The sequence below is a fragment of the Poecilia latipinna genome, unplaced genomic scaffold, assembly GCF_001443285.1.
Source record: "Poecilia latipinna isolate Pla-1442-1.1 unplaced genomic scaffold, P_latipinna-1.0 Scaffold293, whole genome shotgun sequence".
Classification (NCBI taxonomy): domain Eukaryota; kingdom Metazoa; phylum Chordata; class Actinopteri; order Cyprinodontiformes; family Poeciliidae; genus Poecilia; species Poecilia latipinna.
In genome coordinates this window covers 171,310-189,222 of record NW_015112909.1, presented here as the reverse complement: position 1 = coordinate 189,222, position 17,913 = coordinate 171,310, and the positions used below count along the sequence as shown (strand labels likewise).

Genomic DNA, 17,913 nt, shown 5'->3' with positions numbered 1-17,913 from the left:
CTGGTTTTATTTGAGATTTCTTCTTTTTAAATTTGACCTTTTTCTTTCCACTGTTTCCAAATGCTTCCCCAAGATGAAGATCTAAGTGAAGATCTGAATCTGACTGTACAAGTGAATTATTTCTGATTGATTTGACGTTAACTTGGACTGTTGCAACAAACACTGAGCTGTTTATGTGAAGAGTTCTGTTACGGTTTATTTAACATAATTTAAGTTTACTCAACAGCACAGGATTTCAGGTTAGTAAAACTTTGATATAAAGCAGAAGAGAATCTCTTGTTTTAGAGAAAAATAAGAGACTTCATCTGAGGATAACACAGCAGGAGACGGACAGAACTGGGTAGCAACTAGCTACATTTACTCAGTTACATTTACTTGACTGACCTTTTGAAAAAGTGTCCTTTTTACTTCACTGTACTTTTTCCTTGAGTAATTGTGTTATAAAGTATCTCTACTCTTACTTGAATAAAATTTCTGGATTCTCTACCCACTGAATGAAAACAAACATGTTTTAACCAAAACACCTGCAGTTTTTGTTAAAGTTTTATAAGTTTTTAAAACTCTCCTAGTACCTCTGGAGATGGAGAATTAAAAAACTAAAGCAGTGTAACCTGGGAGAAACTTCTGGACTCTTTTGTCCCAGATGTGTCCATTTCCAGAAGATATCTTCAGGACGTACAATATGCCAGTGATAATGATAAATACCTCAAATGACATTCCTTATATTGTGGACAAAGTTCAAACACTCAATGCATATCTGAACTTTTTAAGGAATTACTGTAAAAACCAAAAACATGCTGCAGTCTCATCTTCTGCTTTGTGTCTCATAGTTTCTTGTTTTGGTTTGATGGGAAAGCCAAAACCAGCTGCCAAGTTTAATTTTAATCCGTCTGGGGTTCATTATTACTTAAATCCAGAGTTGAATCCAGAGCCAGGCGCTGTCACTTCAATACTTCTGGATCTGCTGAAGACACCGAGAGCACATTCTGTTTTTTTCTCCTCCCTTTTTTTTACAACCTAAACTGGGTTTGACAGCATTTACACAACAAGAGGCTTTCAAAATATTTGCAGTCGGAGCCTCCACCACAGAGAACAAGATCAAAGCAGATCCGGAGCAAGAAACAGCATGCAGGCGTCAGACCTGAAAGAAACCTCGGCTGGTTTGCTCCTTAATGTAGCAGAACAGGTAGCGAGGTGCAAACTGAGCACGTTTTTGGTGTTTCACGCATTTTTGGGGGTTGGGGTGGGTGGGAACGAGGGAATCCCTTTCCCTGCTAGCATTTTGTAGGCTGGTCTGCCATCATGGAACCACAAATGGGAACAGTCTGGACAGATGTTGGTTCCAGATGACGCTCCAGAGAAGAATGCAGCGGTTGAAAAGGAGCGCAATGCTGCTAGCCTGAATGTACACAGATGGATGTGCAGCCTGCGGTTACTCTGCAGAAAAGTATTAGCGGCTTAAACGCTGAATGCAAAAGTCCAGGACACTGGATGTCATTTTTTACACCCTGAATACGTTACGAATACAAGAACAATATTTATGTTTGTGGTTCTATGAAAGCTGTGCCATATAGTTACCTAAAAAAATCAATAAAAATGTTTCTTATCATTAGCTTTATTTGCTAATTGCTGCTGGCTAGTCTGAAGGAGTCGTGAGGAAGGGAAGCAACATAAATCCTAACTTCCTTCTTTACTAAATGAAAACCAAAATGAAGTGGTGTTAGGATTTCTCTTTTATCTTTAGCCAAAGACGAGGAGCCAATTCTCCTGCTAGCGCTAGCCTAGTGTTTGTTTTGGTTGTATTTACCCAGAATGCCTTGCGCTGTAGTCCACTTCCTGCTTTTGGAGCGGTCTCTGGTCCGCTTGGCGTTCACATATGCATTCAAACCACACTGGAGGTCACTTGAACCAAACCGAGACCGAGGTTTTTAGACGAAGCAGAGTTTGCTTTTTTCACCTGATTAAGTATTCCCACCTCTTTAAATGGGCCGGACATTCAAAGCAAACGGACTGGAGTTCGATTAAAGCGAACCAAACAGGGCTGGTGTGAAAGCAGCCCAAGATTATATGTGCAATTACATACTTTTGGTGAATTAATATTTAGTTTGGAGAATATAAAATACACAGGAGCAAGGTTCAACTGCAGAGGGGCAGTAGCCCCCCTTTTGCTCCTGTGTAGATCCGCCCCTGGATGAATCACTCTGAATGTTGAGACCAGTAACGACTTTCTGAATGGCAGGAGTCACAGAGTTGTTAAAGCAGTGTCTAAATAACTGTAAAAGTTCAAAACTAATTATTAAAATCAGAAACTAAATATTTATTTCCAGGCATTAACTCGCCATGACCGTCTCTAACAGAAGCCCAAACTGCAGTTTTCTGGTGTTTATTATGAAGAGACGTTAGCTTGAAGAGGTTTTTATGAGTTGGCTTTAAAAAGACAAAGGTTATTGGATTCTTCAGTACTTTTTATTATCTTTATATTTGCCTGTGATGTTCACAGTGCAGCAGTAATCAAGACCAGCTGGACACAAACGTTTTATAGGGAGGGAGCTGCTGTTACATAGAGCTTTTGCGTGGCTGGACTACATATCAGTCACTCGATGCTGAAGTTACTAAACTTTATAACTTAGGTTTTATAATACCAGATGACCAAATATGACCTTTTAAAGGTTAGATGAGATCCGCTGTGTTTCGTGTGATGCGGGGAGAGGATATCTATAACCTCACAGCGCTGAGCCGGAGGAGACTGGAATGTTTTTAAAAGGTCCAATTCCCCCCGACTTGGCATTATTAATTGCACGACTGTGTTAAAACACAGATGTTGGAAGTTCACTAAAAGAAGATAAACAATTTGCATGTTTTGCTGATTTTAGTGCAGCTGCTAACACTGTGGGATCTTTCTCTCTTACCTGTGGGACATTTTTTCTTCATCCTGCACCTTTGTGTTTCGCGTTGGGGCGAACAGACCGACGCTTTTTCAGTCGCTTTCCCGCTCTGGCTGTACTCCCGGACCCGGGTCTGCTTTCCCCATCTGAAACCACAGGTGGCGCCGTCACGGACGCAGACGCTCCACTCGCTCCACTCGCTCCACTCTCCCAGCGGAGGCAGGGGACAGACCTCTAGACAAAACAAATAATGCAAAAAAGAAAAGAGGTGAAAGGAAAAATGGTAATGTATTAAAAATGCCTGGGAAGAGAGGAGAACACTGGTGAATTTCAGACAAATAAAAAAGCAATTTATCTACTACAATTACAATTAAAACAAAGCACACTCTTTTCAGTTCTTTAGTTTCAGGACATCAGTAGTGGGTAAATTTCTTCTAATAGTGTGACAATTTTTAGCTTAGCGTTTAGCAAAGTCCAGCTAAACTTAGCTTCCCCTAAATTATTTTTAAATTCTAAAGTGAAAATCTGCAACGGCGTATTAGGGACACTGTAGGCAGAAAGATGAAGGACGAGTAAATTTCCACCAAAAAACTTAGAAATCTTGAGATTGATCTAAAAAAGAATTTTCAAGAAAAAACTCCCAAAGCTCCAAAAGAAAAAGCTCAGAAATTTCAAGACTGATCTAGAAAAAACTTGGAAGTTGGTTTTTAGGGCTGTCAACCTTAACGCATTAATTTGTGCGATTAATCTGAAAATATGCTGATATTACAGACCGCATATTAATCAAACTACTATTTTGACCTGAAAGCCTTTTTCCTGCTAGTTCACAGCTGCGTGATACGAACCAGTGATTAATCGTGATTGATCACAGCGCTAGACTGTGATTAATCATGATTACATTTTTAATTGACCGCACTAATGTTTATTCAAATTTTCCTTTAAATGTGTTTTTTAAAGTCAGAATCATGTAATTAAATCCATTACATACGTACTCATAATAGATTTAGTTGAAGCTGTTGGAAAAAAACAGCATTAAAAACATGGAAACAAGCTTGGATACATAAATGCTGAAGATCGCATATTACGGAGAGTGAATGTGACAGCAAAGATAAAATAAACTGCAACTATAACTCAGCAGTGGTGAATTGGACTAATACTTAAAGATTTCCCTGGATTTCTGGCAGCAACGGTGCAATTATTTAAGGTAGATGAATGCCAGCTGAACATTAGCCGCTTACTCAGGAAGAGAGATGTCATGCAGCCTACAAGGCCGCATGAAAAGCTCTGCAGCTTCAGCCAAACGGCGCCGGCGTATCTTTATGATCGTCATTGCAGCCGTCAGATTTGAAAGCAGAGGCTTTGTTGAGGTGTGTACCAACAGTTGGACGTAAAACCCCAACAGCACCATTAATACCAGATGTTGCTCGACTGCCAGAAAAGAACCGTAGCTGCAGATGTTGCAGGTGGACGGCAGAGGAGAAACGATAAGCATCAAATGATGACCGAGTTCAATCATATATCTCACTTACAGAGAAGGGAGGGAGGAAGCCCAAAACCACTCTGAAGGTTTTTAATCCGTATCGTGTGTTTTGTTGAGAGCCTGGCCCCATCCAAACGGATTTAACTCAGATAAAAATACAAACGAGTGTTTCCAGGTGACGTTAGGAGGCTAAAAACAAAATTAAAAGCACGTTAAACAGATCCTATTAGGCTGTCACTTAATGGGATTATGAGTCATTAGAACCCGATAACATCAACATAAAAACCTGCAGGTGAAGTCACTCAGGCTGTTTAAGGTGGAATAAAAACGGCTGAGAAAGGAGTCTGCTTTAATTACGCCACCAGCTTTAGTTTCACTGATGTCTCTGTTGGAGAGGAGTATCTTTTTATATGTGGCTCAGATTAGGTCAGAGCCTGCAGTAACCTGGAACAAGATGCAGACCTCATGTGTTTTCATGTTAGCAATGCAGATACAGGTATGCCGATTTCTGCAGTTCTTATGCAACAATAAAACTGGTTATTTCTGATTTCTTCCTTTTTGTTTTTAGAATTTTGCTAATTTTTTTTTAAGGCATTGCATATTTGTCTGGTTTTTGCAAATATTTTGCTTGTATGTTTTTCCTTTATGGCAGTTGTAACCATGTTAACAAGGTATAATTTTTACAACTGTGAGCGGCCGATTAGCATCTCAGAAGCTCAAACAATAGCAGAACCATTATTTGTTTGTGGGAGTTTATGTGAACTACGACTACGATTAATCACAGTGATATCACACTATTTATTAGAGCTAGTGAATTTAGTGCTAGTGAGTAATCACTAGTGCTAGTTTTACTCACTAGTGTTGGTGATTAATTGTGATTAATCACAGACACTAGTGCTGTAATTAATCTTGATTAATTGCAGCACTACTGTTGGTGATTAATCATCACTATTTATCTTAAATGATCATCACTGTATAGTGATATTCATATCATTGTTAGACATCTTGAGTATTTGTACATATCTTAGCAAACTAAATCAAAAAAGATAGACGCATTTGGTTATTGTTCTTCCTAAGGCAACAAGATCTGAATCTTGATATGTTTTTAGAGGAAATTAACCTGGCTTGGAATTCCTGTTGCTTAACAAAGAAAATACATCAGTTATCTGTAAATATCTCCAAATATTGCAGTTTTTTACTTACCGAGGCAGTCTGTCTGGTGAGCGAAGGTTCCCTCTGGGCACTGGATCAAACATTTGCCTTTGTGCAGCTTGAAGCCAGGCTTACACTTGGTGCAGAAGTCCCGACTGAAACAAAGCTCGCAGTCTGACGAGCGGCATTCTGGGAGGAAGCAAAGCGCCGGATAAACATCACAAACTGAAAATCTGAGTTTCACCTGCAACCTGCAGCTCCAGAGGCACAGGTGGTTGTTGTTTAAAATTACTATTTTAAGTTAGAAGAATTTACATTTTTGATTCGACTTACAAGAACTAAATATCTGATCATATATTTTAATAAACATCACAATCAAATTTTTGTTTTGAATAGCGCTTAAATAATGAGAGAAGGCAACAGTTGCTTTGAAATGAATATCTGCTTTAATAAAACTCACAATACAACATACAATAACCTGCCACTAAGCACCCTGGGAAATATTTCCTAATCCCGCTTTTTTCTTCTTTCATTGTTTTGAAGTGCCAACTTAAAATCCCTTGTTTACTTTTACAGATATGATAATCTTAATAACGTTAACACAACTTACTACTGCAAGTTTATCTTTCACAAACTCACACATTTAAGTTCAAATTCTAAAAATTTCAAGATTTCTATGATTTAAAGTTAGTAGAAAAATTAAAATATTAAAGGAAACCCAGACTGTAAGAGCGGTGAAATTTCATAGTTTTTGTTCAGGATACAGTTAAATTGTAACTCTTTTTTTCTTATTTACCTATATTATGTTGTGTTTATTAAAATGCCACATAGTGTCTGTTTCTCTCCCCAGCAAAAACTAATTACAAGTTAATTGCAGTAACTTTACATGAAAACTCTTGCTGAGAGATGTATATTGAAGGTGACCTATTATGCTTCCTTGAACATGTTTGGAAAGGTCTGTGGGCGACACAAAACATGCTCATTACATTTCAGATAACATTTTTGTCTAATCAGTTCCACCTAATTTGAGCTGTTTTAGGGTCTCTGCCACTTTAAATCCAAATAAGCTGCTGCTGACCACTTGTCCCCAACTCAACGTTTACACTCGCACATGAAAATGAATGCAGACAGATGCGCAACTATACAACCGTACATCCTTCTGCAACCAACAAGAATGCAGTAAGTGGTTTCTGGAAGGTAAGTCAACAACAAAACACTTGTCTTTTCCAGCAGCCATTGCATAGCAGGAAAAAAAGTCGACCAAAAATGCTGGAACTCAGCTTGGGTTGCTAGGTAACAGGCGGAACTCTGCTGGGGTTGTTAGGTAAGAGAAAAGCAGGATTTGTTGAGTTATAACAGGAGCATTTGGTGCGTATCATGCTCAGGGACAACTTGAGCTGAAGCAGCTGAATACCAAAGAAAGGCTTTAAAAGACTAATTGAAGCTTCAACAGATTACAAGGAAGTCAGGCTGATTGAACCTCTCCCAAAAAAACTAGTCTTTTCATTATTTTTTTTCAGGTCTCATCTTTGCTGTTTCTTCATAACACATTTTTACGTACTCATGCAGCGGTTCACGTCCCTCCCTCTCTGTCCAAAGTGTCCATTTGGACAGGAATGGAGACACGTCCCATGATGAGACATCCCTTTCCTCTGGAGAAACAGGAAGAGTCGCTCTGGGCAGCGTACGCAGCCGTTGTCCCGCGAACACTCCAGACAACTCTGACAGTCTTCTGACGTCTCTCTGTGAGCTGCAGGAAGCACATTAAGACAGATCCGGATTAGGCGCAGAAGATATTAAAACAAAAATAAGACGAGGGCAACAAAGGAAAGCAGGGGGGGAGAAAGATTCCATAAATCCTCAAGATGCCGAGATGCTATCTGGGCTCCATGGAAATCCTCGACAGAGCTGTCTGAAATACTAAACTGTAGACATTGAAAGGCTTCCATTATTATGCTGGAAGTGAAACTCCTCTGCACCTTGAATTCACTCCATGTTCTTTTAAAGGTGACCATTATGCTTCCTTGAACATGTTAGAAAATATTTACTATCCTTATAAAACATGTTCATTACATTTTTTTCACAAAATAATTCTTAGATATTAACATTTTTGTGTGCTCCATGTCCTGGAACTCTGATTGGGTTGCTAGGTAACGGGCGGAATTCTGCTCGGGTTGCTAGGTAACCAAACTGAGCTTACTAGGTGAAGGGTCAATGTCTGCTGATTTGTGACATTACATTCTGGAGGTTTTTTGAAATGTCTCATTTTCCATAAACTATAAACCATTAACTTGTTTCCAAAAGCCAGCTGGGTGGGTTTTTTTAAGCGCCTGGTCTGTTCTTAAAAGCAGCAGAAACCCAAATGAAGGTAAAGAAACGTGCAATGTGAGAGTTGGATAATAAAAAAAAGAAATGTGTTGTTTTTCAACAGATTTTCTGTTATCATCCAGTAAACACATCCTGTCTTGTTTTCTTCACTTTGTGTTGTTTTACTCCAACAACTGGACGCACAGAATATGAGTGACATCAACCACTGAGCAATGATGTCACTTCTTGGACGTCTGCAGTTCTTGAACTTTCCACAACTGAAGGGACCGCCATATTTGTTTTTTTATTTATTAGTTTATATTAAAGAAACAATGTGCAAAACAACATTAATAAAAGTTGCTTTGCACCAGATTAAGCTCAAGATAGTTTCCATCTATGGTTCCTGGGTTGGACCTCTTCGTAGCAGGAAGTGGTAAATAATGTTTTTTACAATAAAAAGTTAATAAAGCATAAGCAGAGTTCCTGAATTAGGAGACTGAATTGTTTTTGTTTAGTTCCTAATTCAATCTGCCAGGACTCATGTTTTATTTTCCCCTTTTTTTTCAATCAAATGACCACATTGTTTTAACACTAAACACAACAGCTGTGTTAAAATTATTTAACACAATAACTCTGTAAATGAACACAACGATGGTGCTAAATCATTCTAACACATTTACTTTTTTTGAATTATTAGCACAGTAAATGTGTCACATGAACACAAAATGTGTCGGCCTCATATAGACACTTTACTGTGTTGAGTTTTGAATCAATTTGTGTCAAAATTACAGCAGATCAACAAATAAATCTGGCAATATTTCAAAAAAGGTGAGATTTTGCAGCAAGTGAAGCTAATATTTACAAACAGAAGGTTTTTCATCTTAAATGCAAAATGGATGTATTTTTTCTAGAGTTTTGCCTTAATTACAGCTCTGAGTGTATTTTCTTTTGTTTTTTGCGTCTCTGTAATCCAGTTAACTGTTAATTGATTAGTAAATTATTTGATAAGTATTTGAATAATCATGATTAGTCTGATCACTCTGCCATAGATCTAGATGTGTTTCGAACAGGAAGTGAACTCACGTGGCGGCGGTGGCTTCCTGTTGCCTCCTCATGGTAAACCTCCAGATGCTCGCTGATGAGTCGGGCGAAAGATTTCCACTAACACTTTCCACCCAGTCTGACTCAGCTGTTTTACAAACCAGTAAGTGCAAAGCTAATTTCACCCTCGCTTGTGGTGGTTTTTGTCTTTTTAGATGGAAACACATTTTCTGGATCAGATTAGCGAACTCATCGCTGTTGCATTGGAGCTTCATTTCTTTGTTTACGTCTGTCAGATTGTAACAACGACAATTTTAGTTGACATTATTGAAAATCCCTCTCCTTTTTGAGTATACAACCTCTACATGTTGTTTATTACATCATGTGTAGCGTAAACATCTGACAAAATTACGCTTTGCAAAGCCTGGTTGACTCGCTCCAAACCAGGAAGAAAAACAGTTTTATTTCCCATTCATTTTGACTCAACTGTTACTATGTCCTTTCTGTTTTGATCCTCTTGTACTTCTCTGTTTTTACAAATTTCTCAATAAATGTCCACTGAAAACACTGAAAATGCTTAATGTGGGTTGTTGAGTAACATTCAACGCGTACAGCACCGTTACCTAGCAATCCCAGCGTAACTGTAGCATGATTGGTTTTAGTGTTGTATGTGCCGTACAACGGCTGCTGGAAAAGACAAGTGTTTTATTGTTGACTTACAACCACTTGCTGCATACCTGTTGGTTGTGCAGGAGGCTTCATTAATGCTTTTCAAAGATGTAAGCTTGTATAATTGCACATCTGTTTGCAGCCATCTTCAGGTGTGAGTGTAAACATTGAGTTGGGGCGCCGAGCCCAGCAGCTACTTATTTGGATTAAAAGAGACAAGAGGCCCTAAAAATATAGGCAGAAGCAGACTAAAATTTCATTACCTAAAAATGTTTTTGTACACAAAAAATGTAAGGAACATGTTTTGTATCACCCATAAACTTATCCTAAACTGTTCTAGGAAAAATGATATGTCACCTTTAAACTTGTAAAATAATAAATAAACCATAATTATGCATTGATTGAGATGTTTTGAACCAGGAAGCCTCCAAATCAGTGGCATCCAAATCCTCAAGAGTTTCTCTCCTGTGACTCAGCCCTGCAGAGGCACGGTAGAAAGCCCGTTTCAGAGGCGTTAAAGAAGGGAAGCGTCTTAAAGTAGCGGAAAGAAGATCTTCAGGACTGGAGAGTTAATTTTCTTCACTAGAATCATGGTGTAAAATAAAGATAAGTTTTCCAACAAAACAAAAACAAACAACAAAAAGTCAAAGCAGATCAGATCAGTCAAATGTGCCGGCCCAGTTTTCATTTCTTCATATTTTCCTTCCTTGCTCTATCAACAGCGGTTTCCGAAAGTCTTTGGACTTTGGCGGTTTTGTAAATGATTTCTTTTGTGAACTATTTTACTGCAAAAACACAAAATCTTACAGAGTATTTTGGTCTAATTTCTAGTGCAAATATCTCAGTATACTTGAATTAACACAAAACTAACTTACAACTAACTTTTTAGCAAAAAAAAAAGGAGCTAATTTTATGTTAATAATTCCTTAATATTTACGAAAAAATACTAGTTCCACTGGCAGATTATTTCACTTATATTATGGGGAAAACGTCTTGTTATAAGTGAAAAAAATCTGCCAGTGGAAATAGTTTTTAAAAAAATCAATATTAAGGAATTATTGACCTAAGAAAAGCTCCTAAATTTATCTTGCTAAAAAGTTACTTGTTAGTTTTGTCTTTAGTAAAGTGCACTGTTGTTTTACATTTTGTGTTTTTGCAGTGTTCGGATTTATGTACAAAGCAATTTAGAAGAGAACTAACCATTTTAAGACAAAGAAACTGAAAACACAATACAGCAAATAAACCAAACTACAGCATCTTTGTGTGCCATAAAATCGATCCTCTGGGTTTTGTTGGTTAAGAAAATCAAACAGAAGCAATATATGTCTAATAGAGCGTTTGCAACAATATAAGTGAAGATAAAAATGTAGTTTTTTTTTTCTTTCAGTTTTGACTAAGAAAGATGCCAAATTACTGAGAAACAACAAATTCTCCAAACCATTTGGAAACGACTCTAAGGTTTTATGCAGATCTGTCATTACTTTAGGATACTCTGCATTAGTCATCGTGTTTAAATAATCTGGGCTCAAAAAGATGACGGATCTGTTGGAGGAGTTCAGAGTTCAGGGCGGATTTTCCCCCAGACAACCGTTGAGGTCTCAACCCGGCCGTCTGAAACGCCGCTCCACACACATGTGCTCCGAATCTGCAGACTTTCAGAGGAGCTGCAGGTTTAGGTAGCGTAAAACCGTGACCTCTGAACTTGCATGGGATTACCCTGGGCTTTTTTTTCTTGAGTTCGTGTGTTTTGTTTTAACAAGATCCATGTGTAACGAGCTCAGTCAGTGTTTCGGGAAAATGGGAAGGAATTTTAACCTTAAACTGAATTCACTGGAGCGCCACGACCAAATATTTCACAGATTGCAAACAGTTTACTTAATGAGAGTTTTGATGGGTTCACTCTCTTCTGTCACGCTGCTAAAAGTGTTAATTTACTTTCAGGTCAGACTGTCTGTGACATCAATCAGCAGTCGTTGAGCAGAATTCCCACAATGCATCAGGACGCGTGTATTAACAAGAAAAAGGTGCCAGCTGCCTTGCCGTGTTAAAATAATACTCACTGTGTGTGTCTTTAATAGCCTTTCTGCAACTGCAGGCAATTAATGCCAGTCGGGTTAGGAATGCTTCCTTACTGAAAACTATTTTTTAGCCTTTCAGGTTCAGATTTAAAATTGTGTTTTAGGGAATAATTTAGATGAAAGGCCAGTAAAGATTCGCGCTTACATGGAAAAAGCTGATGAGATTAACAAGGGAAAAAAGGAGCCAGCTACTGTTGATTAAACGCACCCGATTTAACAATAATTATCAATAAATGTGAGCTTCAGCAGTTTGCTGCTTTTCAGGAGCAGTTTCATCTTTCCACGTTATGCTAGAGTGGAAAGCATAATGTCCACTCTGACATTATGCTTTCCACTCTAGCATAATGTCAGAGTGGAAAGAAATCAGAAATTCCTGTGGGTGGCATTTAAGGCTTTTTCTAAATGAGTTTAATTACCTCAGGAGAACATCTTAAACGGTTTTCGTTAATTTAAAGTTATTTAACCAGGTTAGAGTTGATATTTTAATATTTTACCATGTGTTTTTGCTTTCATTTAGCATAAATATCTGAGTATGCTTGAAATAAGACAAAACTAACTTACAATTAATTTTTTTATCAAGATATAAAGCCAACAATTTCATGCAATAGTGAAAAAGTAGTACTTGTTTCAAATGGCACATTTTTTTTACTTTTAACATGGGAATAATGTCTCGTTGAAAGTTAAATAATCTGCCAGTTGAACTAGTTATTTTTCATCAATATTAAGGAACCATGACTTAAAACACCTGAAAAGTTACTTGTTTTCTCTTGATTCAAGTTAACTAAGATAATTGTACTGTACTGTGCTTTTGAACTGGATTTGATCATGTTCTAATTGTTGAGTTGGTTGAATTTTTTTTTTCAGTAAAAGTAGAATAAAGTAGATAGATTCTACAAAAATACAACGTTCAGTGTTAACGTTTTGAAAATTTAAAATAAAAATGCCTAAAGCGTTTCGGTATTTTGACAGCAAAGTGTCCCAGTTGCACCTGAATGCAACACGCACAGCTGTTGGGAAAACCTCCCATTAACGGACAGTCGAACTCCGTTAGCCGACCGGGCTATGTTAGCCCGGTCGGCTAACCTACCGTTGAAGGGCCGCTACCGGAAGCTGATTTTCTTCAGTTTCTGTCGTGCTTACGTTCAACTTGACGTTATTTCAGGTGAGTTTTTAAGTGAAGTTCTGGTTCGGTTCGCCTTCCTTCTCCACTGTAGCTGCATGAGGGACTTTAATGTTCCCAAATATCAAATTTATGAATAAGCGGGAATCCTTTGTTTTGTGTTTTGGTGTCACTTTATAAAGTTTCCCTGCAGAACGTTGCATTGCGCATTTAGTTCCGCAACTAAATATTAAAACTGTTAAAGCTCAAAATACCAAATTATTTGCTAATAGCGTATTGCATCGTTATATTATTCAATAATTGTATTGATTTTCTTTCTTTTCAAAGTATGCAGTTTTTTATTCGTGTAAATTAACTTTTGGAAGTGAACACACATCTCTGATCATTTTTATTATATTAAAAAAAAAAAACATTTTTATGGTGATACAGACTTTCTGATTTCTTTCCGAATAAATCAAACTTTTACATCAACTTTGTTTAATAGTTAATTTGTTTTATTATACATGTTTTGATCTAATCAACAGCTTAAAAATGGTAATTAAAAGATACCCTTTCTTTTCTAAATTAATATAAAGTTTAAACTCTACATTAATCGAATATTTAGGGTCAGAAAATAAAAATAAGCCACCAGGGACTCAATTTTTGCCAAAAAAAAAATCAAAACAAAATTGAGAATAATTTTGCATATTTACAAGAAAAAGAATGTCAAAAAGTCATACATTTTCAAAGAAAGATTTGACTTTTTGCTAATTAACAGCATAAATTCACTATTTTAAACCTAAGATATTTAATATTTAATCACTCAAGTAAGAGCAAAAAAGTTTTTGGTAAAAAGGCAACTCAAGTACTGGGTAACTGATCAAAACATCAATTTAATAAAAGAGAGAGAGAGAGAGAGCCATATATATGTCAGTAATGTCTGTCCACTGAGAAGACCAGTTAATTGTTGGGAAATGGTAAAATTTTACAGAAACTACTAGAAAAAAAAAGTTTTTTAACGTCTTGAATTGAATTGAAGTTAAAGCATTCCACTGGTAACTCTTCGTCTACAGTTTCTGTTATTTTTCTCCATGTTTCCTCCCTTTTCTCCTTTTAAAAAACGACCACAGATGCTCACAATTACCTACAGTAACCATAGCAACAGAGAGCCGGCCCTGATGGACAGAATAATGGGCTCGGCTCCCTCTGACCTCTGCACTGCAGCTTTCACACTGAAACACAAAACTCCTGCTGCTTCTGTTGCTCCGTTTTTGTTTTAAGAGTCAAAAAAAGAGGAACCAGGTCCAGATGGGCAACTCGAGCAGACGATAAAAAGTAGAAAATGTCAGGCGCAGATGACGGAGAGGGGGAACGTAAACCAACGTAAATCTGTCGTTGTGAACACTGCAAAATCTTACCAAGTATTTTTGGTTTAGATTCAAGTGCAAATATCTTATTACATTTTAAATAAAACACATAACTTACAAGTAACGTTTCAGGAAGATATAGGAGCTTATTTAGAGTCAATAATTCCTTAATATTGATTTTAAAAAGAACTTGTTCCACTGGCAGATTATATTACTTATAAGAAGGAAATATGTTCTGTTACAAGTGAACTAATCCAGTGGAACTAGTTCTTTTCTATCAATATATAGAAATTATCGACTTAAACAAACTCCTATATCTTGCTTGTAATTTAATTTAATTTAATTTTACATTTAATAAGATATTTGCACAACAGTAGATGTTAAGGTTTTGTGTTTTGCAGTGAAGAGATGGATGCAGCTTGCCTTTAAACTCCTTCACATGCCTTCAGCTTTTACATTTAAGATTGTCAAATTTTACAATAGTTAGCATGACATCATGGAGGTAATTGTGTTTTTACGGAGGCATTTTAAGGTAGACAGATTGTGTGATTGGGACGGGATTGTCCTCCATTATTACCAAATTCTTGAGGAAATGCAGGTCGCTGGTGAGCGCCGAAGTCGCCACATACCTGTCTGGCTGCAGCGATTTCCAAACGCAGAATCATTGGAGTCAAATCTAAACCTTCACAAACGAGTTGGAGCACATCGAGCGACAGCTCAGATTGAAAGTTTTTTGAGGAATAAAAGCATAAATTCTGATTTTTATTTAAAGTTAGCTTCAGATAGATGTGAAGAGACATTAGGTTTTATGAAAATATAGGATAAAAAATCTAAGTTTTTTTGGTCTAGCTTCTAATGAAAATATCTTATTCCACTTGAAATAAAACAAAACTAACTTACAAGTTAATTTTCAGCAAGAAATAGGAGTTTGTTTTAAGTTAATAATCCCTTGTTATTGATAAAAAGTTCTAGTAAAACTGGCAGATTATTTCACTTATAACATTTTCCACATTTTATAAGTAAACCACAACAAGCTCCTATTTCTTGCTGAAAAGTTGCTTGTAAGTTAGTTTAATCATATTTAAAGTGGACTGAGATTTTTGAACTCAGCCTGTTGCAAGTAATCAATTAATCACATGATTAATTAAAATAATCTTAATATTTTCCATTTGCATAATTCATCGTTTTTCTCTTTTCTCTCTTTTTACTGAAAACTGGATGATAAAATCTTCACTCTGGTGTTTTGGCCTCAACTAAACCATTTTTAAAAGACATTTTTGCTTTTAAAGACTTCATAATTTATTTTATTTGTTGTTTTGTTTGTTTATTTTAGATATTTAAAATCTCTTCCAGCTCCAGTGTTAAATATTCATTAGAGCTTAAAGTTTATTGATTTTTGATGATGTCTTCTTGCATTACTTGAAAACATTATTGATTATCGCAATGACTTCCAGGACAGTTTATCGTCCAGAACATTTGTTATCGTAATAGTCCTAATTTAAACTACAAACTAGACAAAAGTACTCCAACCTACCTTATGAAGTAAAGTTGCCTGTTTTCCTTCATGTCCATTTGCCAAATATTACATATTAAACTTTATCCTTCGTAATAACTCAATAATTAGGAAGCCAGTTGTGGTTTTCTGGTCGTCTTGGACGTCTACTCACCACTTCGCTTCTGCGTGACGCCCGACCCCATCCTGATCACCTCACAAAGCAAGGTCATCCCAAAGGCAAAGAGTCGCAGATGCATCTGGGCTGCTGGCGAGCGCCCGCTTCAGCGCCAGGCTCCGGACATCTGCGGGGATCCCAGGGGCGGCAGGTTGGGAAATTTAGCTCCACAGTGAAAGACAAAGCGGAGCGTTGGTGGGGGCGGAGGAGAGGAGAGGCGAACGGCTGAGAGAAAGCTGAAATAATGGTGGGATGGATGGAGGTGAAGCTGAGGAGATAATCTTGCGGAATCGTCCTCCTTTTCTCGGATTTGATTTAGAGAAGACAGGCGGTCGTAAACGAGCGCAGCACCAGGGAGGCTGAGGGGAGCAGAAAGCCTCGTCCAGACTGCCAGTTTGGAGGGAAAACCCAACATTTAACTACCACTGTCAAATTTGGGATAAACGAGCTCCACTTATCCCATCGCCATCTTTAACCCTTTGCAGGGCAAGCGCGCTCGGACCTTAAGTGGTTCCACATTTGCAGCCCCCTCCTCCTGGCTCTACCTATTGTTGTTCAATCCCACGTTTGTTTTTCATGCTCGCACTCTGCAGGTTTGCTTTCTGCTGCGATGCTATTAACTGTGAGCATAGAGTAAAGTTAATTTGACCACCCTGAGAGAAAAGCAGCTGGAGAGCAGCAGAGAGGAGAGTTTACGATTTAATTGAAGCCTGCTGGGTTTTTTCTAAAGAGACTTGTTGTGCTTGTTAGGCTGAGGAGTCAGGTAAGCACAGAAAAAAACAAAATCTACCTCCCCAACTTGCGAACCTCCAGGTACTTTAAAGGTAAAGTACATCAGATTAATTAGCCGTGAAAATACATCGAAAACTAGCTGAACTGGCTTTACTTCACTGCAAAAACACAGAATCTTACCAAGTATTTTCGTCTAATCCTAATGCAAATATCATATCACACTTGAAATAAGACAAAATTAACTCATAAGTAACTTTACAGCAATATGAGTCAATAATTAATACCTTATAACACCTTAATATTGATGAAAAAGTATTAGTTCTAAGTCAAGTTAATAAAGGTAATATATCTTGCTAAAAAGTTACTTGTAAGTTAGATTTGTCTTAATAAAGTGTAATAAGATATTTGTACTAGAAACTAAACTGCAAATACTTAGTTTGTGGGAGGGGTTTGCAGTGTAGATATTGTTTATTGTTTAGGATCCCCACTAGCTGGATTTACACTCTTTATGGGGCCCATTATTAAAAACAAACATCATACAGCAGAAATCATTCAAATATATGACAAAAACAGATTTAACATACATAACAGCAATAAAAATTACACTTCAAAACCACAGAAACTTCAAGTATTTTTAGTGTAGTATCTGGTGCAAATATCGTTTGACAAAACTAACTCACAAGTAACTTTTCAGCAAGATAAAGTTAAATGTGTACATTTGGAAAATGGATGTGAAAGAAAAAACAATCATCTTTACTCCATTACGGTAGGATGAAGCTTTTACACTGCAAAATCACAAAATCTTACCAAGTATTTTTGTCTAGTTTGTAGTTCAAATTATGGCTGGATGATATGGGGGGGAAATGTATCACAGTATAAGATATAGACATAGACAGATTTTATTGTCATTCAACTGTACATTTAAAAATGTACAAATTGAAAGAAATTTCATTGCATTTATGGCCTCATCTTGCCTCTGGGCTCTTCTCACCAGTTCACTTTGGCTAATGGTAGGTAATGCCGTCTTACCCGTTGAGCCTGAATCTTGGACTAGGTTAAGAGAACCAACGTAGGAAACATCATGCTTTTTGGCAGCTTCACTTCCTTCCCACACAGTATGGACGGCATCCCTGTTGAGTTCCTCAGTGCATTCCTCCATGTTGATATCAAGTGGGAGAAGTGAAAGGGTGTCAGCATCTGCACTGACTTTTCCTCGTCCGTATTTTGTACTGAACCTGAAGTCAGCAAGCTCCCCCACCCACCTGTAGCTGGCTGCAATCAGTTTTGCTGTGTCCATCACATAGGTAAGTAGATTATTGTCCGTATACACAGTAAAGTGTGGTGCATAGAACAAAACATCCTTGAATTTTTTGCACACCGCCCATATTAATGCCAGGAACTCCAGTTTCCCAGGGTGGAGGTTGACAGTCAGC

The 17,913-nt window shown here is 37.4% G+C and overlaps 2 protein-coding genes across 6 annotated transcripts in view; one reads left to right on the top strand and one right to left on the bottom strand.

Moving 5' to 3' along the window:
• The window catches only part of rspo4 (R-spondin 4), a 43,386-nt gene extending 25,594 nt beyond the window's left edge, over positions 1-17,792 (bottom strand). Inside the window, exons 1-5 of one of the 4 annotated variants that reach the window (XM_015034259.1) lie at positions 17,510-17,792; positions 7,079-7,267; positions 5,569-5,706; positions 2,910-3,119; positions 2,448-2,832 (exon numbers count right to left, since the gene is read on the bottom strand). In XM_015034259.1, coding sequence (XP_014889745.1) covers positions 2,627-2,832; positions 2,910-3,119; positions 5,569-5,706; positions 7,079-7,267; positions 17,510-17,777 — 1,011 coding nt within the window. In that variant the 5' untranslated portion in view covers positions 17,778-17,792 and the 3' untranslated portion in view covers positions 2,448-2,626. Of the gene's footprint in view, positions 1-2,447; positions 2,833-2,909; positions 3,120-5,568; positions 5,707-7,078; positions 7,268-11,473; positions 11,594-15,745; positions 16,487-17,509 lie in introns of those variants that run through there. The other 3 variants (XM_015034261.1, XM_015034262.1, XM_015034260.1) reach the window with 3 other exon arrangements.
• LOC106948532 (anionic trypsin-2-like) overlaps positions 12,622-17,913 on the top strand; it is a 17,394-nt gene continuing 12,102 nt past the window's right edge. For both annotated transcript variants that reach the window (XM_015034264.1, XM_015034265.1), the window contains exon 1: positions 12,622-12,774. The gene's annotated coding sequence lies outside the window, so the exon portion shown is untranslated. The remainder of the gene's footprint in view (positions 12,775-17,913) is intronic.